The sequence below is a fragment of the Morus notabilis genome, unplaced genomic scaffold (genome assembly GCF_000414095.1).
Source record: "Morus notabilis unplaced genomic scaffold, ASM41409v2 Scaffold1273, whole genome shotgun sequence".
In the NCBI taxonomy this organism is placed as follows: domain Eukaryota; kingdom Viridiplantae; phylum Streptophyta; class Magnoliopsida; order Rosales; family Moraceae; genus Morus; species Morus notabilis.
The window spans coordinates 1-10,500 of record NW_010356724.1 but is presented as its reverse complement, the minus strand read 5'-3'; the positions used below and the strand labels follow the sequence as shown (position 1 = coordinate 10,500).

Here is a 10,500-nt window from a genome sequence, read left to right as displayed (position 1 = left end):
CGTGGGAACTGTAACTAAGTGTGATAGTTTGGACCATATGAACCATCGGCTCATACCACTTATTAAGGAGACTCCACATGCAAAACTGGCCAAACACACTTCAGAAGCTCAACTTGACTCAAAAGGTTAACTTATTAAGTCTTGAGTCCTTCCATATATATAAATCACTTCACATTTTTATTTATTTTTCATGTGGGACAATACATACACTTTTTTCAACGTATATATTAAAAAAGTTTCCTACTTGGGAGAACGTATGGTTGTCGACTACCTCAACAACCATATGTATAAGACAATCTTACTTCGTGGAACATGACAAAGAGACCCCACGGTCATTTCACGTTTGATTAGAGTTGTTAAAAACTATTCTGTTCCCGTGTGAAACAACATTTTAGGTGCATTAATCCAACCACATTTTCCACTTCATTTTTCTTAATCTCTGTTTACAAAAAAAAAAATATTATTAAACAAAGACTTCAAGAAGCGACCACCATAAGAATAATCCTATTGTAATTATTATTATTTTGAAACAATAATCCTACATTGTTTTCCACTATGTACATGGTCAAGCAAATTAAGGTGACAACATCTCTTGAATGGACAGTGACACCACCATAGCAAGGAAAAAAAAAAAAAGAAGATAAATATTCAAGAGTCTGAAATTTTATCCTACTCTTAATTAATATTTTTTTATTTTTTTAGTCAAAAAACTATATTAGTTAAAAGAGTATTAATAAAAAATAGAGATAAAAATTCAAACTCATATACTTTAAGGGTAAGTTTAGTAATTTTCTAAAAAAGAAACTCATAAAACAACAAACTTTCATTTCGTATTTTTTTCCTTATAAAAACCAAATTGGGTCAGAAAATTTGAATTATATACTTAAACGTTCAAATTTGAAGCAGGAAAGAATTTAATATTTATCGCTAGATTAAACTAGCAATCATTATAATTAATTGAATTTATACCATGAACTTTTAAAATTAATTAATTAATTACTTAATTCATCTTTGCATTTTTTTTTGTTTTTTTTTTTAAAGTGGAATTCACCTTTTATTACTAGTAAATTATCAAGCTCAATATTATTAAACCACAAATAACAGCTATTATGTAGGGGATTTTTTTTTTTTAAAAGGGAAAAAAAAAAGAAAAGAAAGCACATTATAATGTCCTATCCTATAAAATAAGAAATAAATATTCTAAATGGGATAAACTCACAAGCCCCTGCCTATTCAAAGCCTTCCCCAACGTCTTAATTAGCTACAGAGAATAGATATTAAGCATTCGGGTGTTGGGTTGACTGCCGAGGTGGAAGTGGTGGGACCTAAATACTTAGGTCTCGTTTATTTTATTAATTTGTGTTTTTAATTTTAATTTTATTATAGTTAAAATTTTTTATAAAAAATTATATTTTAATTTAAATTAAAAATATAAATTCGCGAACTGAACGAGGCATTTAAAATATAAAAAAAGAAAAGTTTATTAAAAAAAAAATGCTGAGAGAGTGAGTAGTTCGGGTCCCAAGAGATAGAAATAGCGAGAAAAGATGGAGAAGGGAAGAAAAAGATTGAGTTTTGTTGGTTTTTTTTAAGTGAAGAAAGCAAGTCCAACGATGAATATTCCTCTTATCTTCTTAAACTTTGAATATGTTATTTGCTAGGTATCTTCCCGCTTGGATAGTTGATTCTTCTCTTTTATTGCTAGCTAGTATTTTGTAATGCCCAGACTTTTTATTTTGTTGAAATGGATGAGTTGTTGATGATTGCAAGCATCTAGATTTGTTGTTGGAGGAGAACTTGGAATACTAATTAATCTTATTAGTTGAAGTTTTTGAGTGACTTTAGTATGTGGTTTCTCTCTTCATATTGGATGGTTTTTGACTTAAAATTTGATTTTGTGGGTTGTGTTGATCATTTTTTTCTATTTGCTTGATTTGATATTGTTTGTTTTCCATGTCCGTTTAATTGCACAAAGAGGGGGGAAAAAAATTTTTCATGCGTTCCATTGATCAATTTTTGAATAAAAATTTTTCCCAGATTATTGAAATTTTCCCGACACAAAGAAAGTTTAACTTCTCAGAATCCCCAAGCCACTAATAATAACGATAATCAGATTTTAGAGTTTGCAACACTGGATGGAGAATTAAATTGTAACATTAAAACAAAATGAAAAACATTTCCGTGAGCAAAACAAGAAAGAAAAAAAAAAGGGGGGTAGACAAAATATTAAAGTTACTCTTAAAACCATTTTCAATTTTGCTAATTCTTTTTTTTTTTTTTTTTAGGATACTAACTGACATTCTGTCCAATTGTCCATGAACTGTATATATCATATACAAACCTAAGGCTAACTCCTTGATACAAATTTCTCAACCACTCGCCCCAAGAAATCTAAATTTATATAGACAGCTTTATATTTTTTAACGAGACCTAAGAGAACTCTCTAGGGCTTTTATATTGACACACTATTTGGAACACCTCTACATGTTACCCCTGGTTCCGAGCTAGGCGCAAGTAGCTCATAAGGTAACACCCCAGCACCACATCTATTATTAAGGCTTGGATCACTGTTCCTTTTGTCAATCTCCTTCTCTATCCGCCTCACCTCCGCCGAGAACCCGTAAAATGCCTCGACGATCTCCGCATCACCCAACCAAATCGATGGCTGCTGCCGCTCGCCGAGGTACTCCTCATCGGGCGAATGGGTGGACAGAGTGTCCACCACGGCCATATACTTTGTGGATTGCAGCACACTGGGCAGTGCCGAGAGGAAGTACTTTTGAGGGTCAGAAATGAAATTAGCATACTCGGGGTCAGTTTCTTCAGGAATTAGCCTTCTCGTTAGAGGCGGGCGATTTGGGACGTATCCACCATACGGGTACTGCCCAAAATTAAGGGCCGCATGTTGGGCCGACGCGAGCCAGATGAGAGTGGTGAGAATGGACACGAGATCATCAGCACATTCCAGTGTGGGCCACCAGCTTGCTTCGCGGATATCGGCGTGGCCCACATTTTTGGACTCGGCGTACCAATTCTGCAACTCTCTATCGTTGTAGATCGTGCTTGAGTTTGGGTAGTAGTGGTTCACATAGGTCCGGACCCAATCCTCAATCGCAGCCCATATTAGAAGCCCATCGTTAGCATATGGGTAATCTTCAATCACAAGCTTTATACCATGTGGCTGTGTCGGGTCAGGAACGGCCATACCCCTGCAAGATGGTCAAATGAATATCCCACATTAGATTCCATAAGATTTTTAGGCGCCTATAAGTGAACCATACAATTGTTATTTTCTAGTGGTCACACTGCTTTTTCCTCCCTTTAACAAGGTCCAATTGAATTTCAGCCAAAAAGAAAAGGACCCCTAGTAGAAAAACTAGCACAACCACTTTTTAAAGTAGGGTTGTATAGTCCAATCATACATATGTTAAAATCACGCGCGTGTTAATGTTCCAACTACCAAATGAGGTTTTTTTTTACACTCTACAAAAATCCCGTGTGATTGGTCGGGCTCGTCGCGGATGCCCATTGGTCGACACATACAATAAAAAGAAAGAAAAAAATTGAATTTGAATTTTTCACACAGTAAATGTAATTTTAGTATTGTACCTTCTAATGAGATCAGCAGGGAGGGCTTCCATGTCAAAGCGCCAGAAATTTTTGTAAGCCGCGGCGCTGATTTCCATGCAGTAGCGTCCAGGAGAGAAGCAAGACTCGATCACACCATCAGCGTTAATCAGGTTCTGGCGAGCCAATCCATTGATCTCCAATGTGTACCGCATGTGAGGGTCCAAAAGCTTGAATATGGGGTGCATTGCACTCAATTGCCTGTGAGCTGCTAATATAAACGGTTCCAAGCAAGCATGTGTACGTAACCTGTAATAAAATGTAACAATATTTAGTTTAGCTATACACACTAGACCTTTGTGATATCATTTTTTTTTTCCTTCAAGTTTTGGACTGTTGGGTAGAGGCAAGAGGACTAATTTGCTCACCAATGGTTCACGAGTTGGTGGACACCGGCGTCGTTGGAGCACACGTGCGCCTTAGCGAGTTGCCACATCCAATTGGTCGTGGCATTGACCGGAGGGGTTACAACTCGCTTCGACCGGGAACTTGGTCCAGCAGTGGGGAGGCTGAGCTCAATGGCAATGGGCTTGAGAGTTCCGCGAGATGTTAAGAAAAAAATGGTGCGAGTGGCATAGGATTTCCGACCGTCAAGAGCATTTAATTGGTCGAGAAACGGGAGGTACACGTCGTGGTGGTCCACCATAAACAGCTTATTTTCCTCCAGCGCCTGTGACAAAAAATAATTCAAGTAATTAATTAACTAATTCAATTAATTAGTATGATAACCCAAATTAAGGAATTAATTGTGTGATGTAATGTACCTGTTGTACAGTCATGCCATTGAGTTGCCCTATAATGTGTTCTTCTTTGAGTGCAGATTCTAATTGGGGACCATAAATTTGTGGATCAAGCTTGCTCTCTGGTGGAAATACTTTCATCCTCTCTATATTGACTGGATTAACCCCTGCCATTGCTTGACGGGCAAATTCATCGTCCCTTAGCCAGGCAAATTTGTCCTCTGAAAATGAAATTAGAAATTAATACACATTAAAAAAAAAAAAGAATCTTAAAACTGAAATGTAATTGAAGAAGTAGAAATTAATTTCAAGAATATTATACTATACTCACTGGAAAGAATCTTGGGGGTGTCGTATTTAAGAATGCCACGGTTTTCTTGAATTCTGCTAACGATATTGGGCAGAGGAAGCTTCTTTAGGAGTTCATCTTGTAAACCCAATTTAAGCAGAACTCCTTCACTGTAAAGGTTGTCAATGTCCGAGAAACCATTGAAATCATGATTCTCAGCGGAAATGCTTGCCATCAACGAAGGGATTAAGTTGTGTAGAACTGCTTTAAGTCTACCGAAAATGAATGTGTCCTGCTTTGACTCCTCAAATTGCTCATCTCTCGGCACGTAAATTGGCAGGGGCTTCTCAACTCTGCTCTCCGAATACATATCTACACGGCCATCTTTTTCGTTAGTATATATTTTTGAGTGTTTTAAGATTATGAATAATAATTAATGTATGGATTCAATTCTCTGTCTCATTGTTTCTGTCTCGATCCAAGTACTTCCAATTAAAATATCATACCACATTCATTAAAATATTTGTAAGTTACAATATTTTTATCGATATAATATATGATATTATTAGAGGAACGTAAAAGAAAATGTGAGTCGAATTATAATTAATATAGAGCATTTACCGGTATCAGATGGGGGGCGACCAGTACGACACCGTCTGGGATATGGAATTTCTTGGCCTCCAAGTATGGGACGAGCAAACTCAATTCCCCTGTCTGGATTTCCCAAATCATTGTACACTTCGAAGTCATATATGCGATCGGATAATTTTCTGACTCCTTTTCCATCTCCTCTTAGGAATTTTAGCTCTTTTTCTCTTAAAGCTCTTAGCCCAGCTGGAGTGTCGCTTGGTAAATGTGGCTGCGCAAAATTAAAGGATTAACAAAATAATAAAAATGAAAATACTCGTAAATAGAATGCATAACGGTCAAAAATTTAATTAGTATGGCATTTGCCAATTGCCATTTAGTGTTGCAGTTGCCAGTTATTGACATTATTTTAGATTTAAATTATGATGGGCCCATGGGAAATAATAACGAGAAAATTAGAAAATATACCCCCTTAACTCGTCTCTTTATTTTATTTTATTTTATTTTATTTCATTTTGTCATTATTATAGTTCTAGAATTCTGCTTCTGGACAAAGTGGAGACTGTTTAGAATTCTGCGTCTCGAGAAATCTTGATGTTTTAAGGAAATGCATAAATCCTTAGACAAACATCCTGAAATAGTGAATTTTGATTATGCTCGACAATTATTAAAGAATATTAATTCAATTAAAAATTCTCAATCTTTCACCACAAAAAAACAATTCTCCGCCTTTGACTTTTCGTCCTTCTTTTAATTTTAAAGGCAAACGAATCACCGTCCTATAGAAAATCTTACACAGGCTGTATCCTTTAGCTGCCGGTGGCTTCAACCACCCCATAATTACCATTTCATTTTTCCTTTGTTTTTTTCTGAACAAATTTGACGCGCGGTGGTTTCAGAACAAATTATTTTTCCTTATAATTTTTCCTTTGAAAGTGACGCTCAAAAATAGCTGCCACCCTTGAACTATTCAACTTAATAATATTTCTGCGTTCTGTTTCTATGATCAAATATATATTCACCGACTTGTCTTTTGCAAATATTCAAATTTAAGATTATTTGGTTTGACCGCTAATATAATATCTGATCAAAATTAAAACATAAACAAACACAAACCCAGCTTGCACCAAACCTCTATAGAAAGTATGCAGGTTTGAAAAACGACATAAAAACATAAAAAATAAGAATATAATAACAAACGTTAACAAATCAAAATAGTAGTAATCTAATCTTACCTTGTTCGAGAAGAAAATCCTCTTTGCAGGATGATGTTTAGTGGATTGAACCCAAGAGTTGCAGGGGAAATGTACAGGACCGCAAGCGAATCCTTCAATGGTGATTGACTCAAGGAAAAACTCTTTCTGATGCTTGTTTGCGACCGTGATCGCTCCCGGGATGCCAAAGTTCGAGTCCACCAAAAACTCCGCCGTGTAATTCACCCGCTCGGCTTTCACCACAGATTTCTTAGACCAGTCCCTTAGCACCGCTTCCTTGCTCTTCTTTGGGCCCTTGGTTTCTTCACAACCCAAAAATTAAATAATTTAGCAAATACCACCCCAAAAACGACAAAGAATTAAGAAAGAGGAAATTGGTTTAGACTTACTTGGGTCTAACTCGGTGCTGATGAGTTCAAAAACGACATTCCTGCCGATTTTGTCAGTGAAGGCGTCCAAGTGTTTCACCAAGGTATCCTTCAAGTCTTCCTTGTTCTTGTTCCTCACAGTCACCACAGCTCTCACCTTGAACTTCACGGGCTTCTCCGGAACATTATTGGCTGCGGCGGGGACAGATCTCCGTACCAAATCCTCACTAACAGCCGCCACGGGACCACTCTTCAATGACTTTCTCAAATGCAAATTCTGAACAAAAACACGCCCACCTAACAAATGGTTTCGCCTTTGCGGGCAAAAGCCATATTGATTGTTTACAAAACAACTCTCACGTTCCAATATAGACCTACCCATGATTTCTTTAGCCAGTGCCATTATTGTTGTTGTGATCTTTGATCTCTTTTTTCTCTCTCTAGTTGTAGCACAGTTTTAGTGTTGGGCTTTTTTTTTTTTTTTTTTTGGGTGATGAATGAAGAGATGAGAAATGGGGTCGAGGAGAAGAAGTGCTCGATTTGATGATTTGATTAGCAGTGGGACTAAACTTTGTGTGTATATATAGGGAATAAATTATATAACAAAGTAGAGCGAGAGTGAAAGGTCTAATATGCCTCATCACCGTCCACACGTTTTTTTTTTAATTCTCGCTTGTGAATCACCCGGGTTTTACTTTTTTTTGTTATTCGGATGATTTTGGAAAAAAAAAAAAAAATGGAATTCAAAGTCGACGACGTGGCCGAGTCAAAACGAGTTTCAGGCTTCTTCTGATAAAAGGAATACGCGGTGAGGAAAGCCAAAGAGAAGGTGAGATTTCTTCCCCAAAAAACACACAAAAAAAAAATATATATATATATATATATTTCGGAAAAAGGGAAAAAGAGATAGTGAGGCTTCTTTACATATAAAAAATAGGATTAATTTTAAAAATTTCCCCTTATGACCATTATAATACTTTATCTCTTAAATTTTAAAACGTAACCTCCGTTTCTTATGAACTTTCCGTTAATAAGTTTTTCGTTTCTGTTACAATCAGTGATGAAATTCATCACGTGTCAAGTATATGACTCATCTGAGGAAGGTATTATCGTAAATTAAGCTGCAACAACTCTTTCAAGCATTAACGAAAGAAAACCCCGTAAATTAACAAGATCCATTTGATGGGTTGCAGCGTAATCTCCAGAACCTTCAATAACTTCTCTGCCGTCGCAACCGAAGCCATAACCGAACCGGCCATGGCTCTGCCACCGGCCGTACAACAACCCACGAAGTTGTTCTCGAGCTTCAAACTCAAAGAGCTCAAAGAACCCCACATCTTCGATCTCAATGAGATTGAAGAGTTGAAGGATCTTGGTTTGTGAGGGTACGAGATGTTTTGGCAAAGTGATGGTGTTTTGAGCTCCATTGCTGCATATTTTGCTCACTTTGGCCATTTTTTACCCTCTTTCTCTCTCTAAAAGTTTATGTCACTTCTCTCTCTAAAAGTGGGTGTTTGGATGAATAGAAAGTTGGGGTTTTTAGTGGCAATGGGTGGGTGCAGGTGGGGAGTGACCCTTTCTCTCCAGGAAGGTTTACCAGCCAAACTCTCTTGCCAAATTTCTTTTCGTTTGGGCAAAATATACAAATTTTTAAAACTGGGGAGCAAAATGAGTTATGATTGTTTGAAGATGGGGAACAAAATGACGAAAAAGAAAAAAGAAAAATAGGGAATGAAAATAGTGAATTTTTTCAATAAAATAGAGAATTATCTGATTAGGAGGGTATAAGCATAATTACGTTTTTAATTCTCACTAAATAAGTGACATTTGGCAATTCCGTCACTTATTGTAATAGATGGGGAAAACTTGTTAACAGAACAAAATTCAAAGGGAACAAATGTTACGTTTTAAAATTCATAGGGAAAGTGTTACAAATGTCATAGTTCAGGGAGAATTTTTGAAATTAATCCTAAAAAATAATGTTAGGGACATCAACTCAAATTTCAACTTTTGTATACCAACTGACATGAGACGTGAATTTTCATTTTTATTGGTGGGTATTTTAAAACATTGCCGCTTCAATTAATGAAAGAGATTGCATCTGTCAATAAAAAGATGATAACTCGCGTGTCACATGAGTTGTTATATAAGAGTTGATATTTGAGTTAGTGTTCCTAACATTACTCCTCCATAAAAGGACATGCAACTCCCTTGTCTACCAGTAAAATGGCAAACATGTCCCGGTTCATTGTAAACCCCGCATGATTAATGATTATGATTGGTTTGTTATTTGAAAATAAAAATGTACGCTAATTACTATTTTATCTTACAAGGAAGAAATATCACCATAAAGGTCGTGTTTAGAATTAATCCCATTTTTATTTTTCACATTTTTCAAGAAAAAAATAAAAACGTTTTTAAAATGGCGTTTGGTGTAATAAAGATAAAAAACGAAAATGAAAACGATTTTTTAGTTTAGTGTAAAATAAGAGAGAAATGAAAAATGACTTTTAGTCGTTTTTCATTTTCTCCTCTCTCGAGCAGAGAGAAAGAAAAAGAGACATTAATGAGTTTTTTTTTATACTGAAAATAATCTCTTGATAAAATTACTAAATGCATTTTCAAAAATGATTTCTGTCTGAGATTGAAAACGTTTTCATTTTCATTTTCATATAAAAAATAAAATCATTTTGAAACGAGTTCCAAACACGCCTAAAATGTTTCTTAGAATCAATTTCATGAAAATATGAGGTCCTGTTTGATTAATTGTGGTTCTGAATATTTTTAAATTGCAAAATAAATCGCACTATACGGTTTAAATACGAAATAGACCTCAGATCAAAAAACCACAGCACTTAGTGCCACATGGTACAAGTATTTGTTTTTTAAATTAAGCGTTTTTTAGGGAATTTAAGCGGTTATTCCTTATTGAAACTTTGAAACAAAACTGAACGTTAATTTGTCCAAACTGACATTCTTCAAAATTTAGCAAATAAAGTTTAAATTGCAAGTATTATTATCGAATCAATATTTGATTTTATTCCATTTCGTAAGTCAAATATATATATATATATATTAAAAAAAGAAGATTTCATTAAAGAATTAAAACATATACTAAAATATGAATGATTTTACAGTATAAGATATAAACCTCAACCGGAAATGGTTCAACTAGTGCAAATTAATAACGCTTAATGAGTCCAAGAACAGAAAATATCTGGACACACAAAGAACGAACAGTCGTATTTCATAAGTCAAATGTTGATTACAAGTTTCAACCAAAAAGTGAACTATAATCCTACAAACTTTATCACGTTACTTTTATCATTAATATTCATTACCATTCCAGTTAATTACTTTAGAAACAAACTAAAACCTTACACTTCTTTTGCTCGGGGTTTTGCTCCTTGAACTTGCAGTCGTTCCTTTCCCCATCATCGTTAATGCCTTCAAATTTCATACGTAATCACCAGGCCCGTTCTTTTCATTGATTCGAGTTTTGTTATTGTAAAAAGCTCTAAAAAACGGTCACATCTAACTTTTTTACTACAATAAAAAGCTCTCACACAACATCACATCTCAACTCGAATTAAAAACTCAAATTAGCAAACCAAACGGGTAATGATAACCGTATTCTGTATAAATAATGTTTTCCTCCAGCGATAGTGAAGGAT

The 10,500-nt window shown here is 35.3% G+C and overlaps 1 protein-coding gene across 1 annotated transcript; it reads right to left on the bottom strand.

The window, feature by feature from the left end:
• Positions 1-2,266: 2,266 nt before the first annotated feature.
• On the bottom strand, positions 2,267-7,496 carry LOC21392890 (linoleate 13S-lipoxygenase 3-1, chloroplastic). The gene is made up of 8 exons (XM_024177094.1): positions 6,848-7,496; positions 6,480-6,760; positions 5,278-5,515; positions 4,699-5,028; positions 4,392-4,588; positions 3,996-4,297; positions 3,610-3,876; positions 2,267-3,209 (listed from the first exon to the last, which is right to left on the bottom strand). The coding sequence occupies exons 1-8, from the start codon at positions 7,227-7,229 to the stop codon at positions 2,453-2,455; spliced, it is 2,754 nt and encodes a 917-aa protein (XP_024032862.1). The 5' UTR covers positions 7,230-7,496; the 3' UTR covers positions 2,267-2,452.
• Between the last annotated feature and the right edge of the window lie 3,004 nt (positions 7,497-10,500).

Coding starts and splice junctions, on each gene's coding strand:
- LOC21392890 (XM_024177094.1), bottom strand. CDS start 7,229: ATGGCACTGGCTAAAGAAATCATGGGTAGGTCTATATTGGAACGTGAG. Junction 5,516..6,479: donor GGATTTTCTTCTCGAACAAG/GTAAGATTAGAT, acceptor AATTTTGCGCAG/CCACATTTACCAAGCGACAC. Junction 3,877..3,995: donor CACCAACTCGTGAACCATTG/GTGAGCAAATTA, acceptor ATTTTATTACAG/GTTACGTACACATGCTTGCT.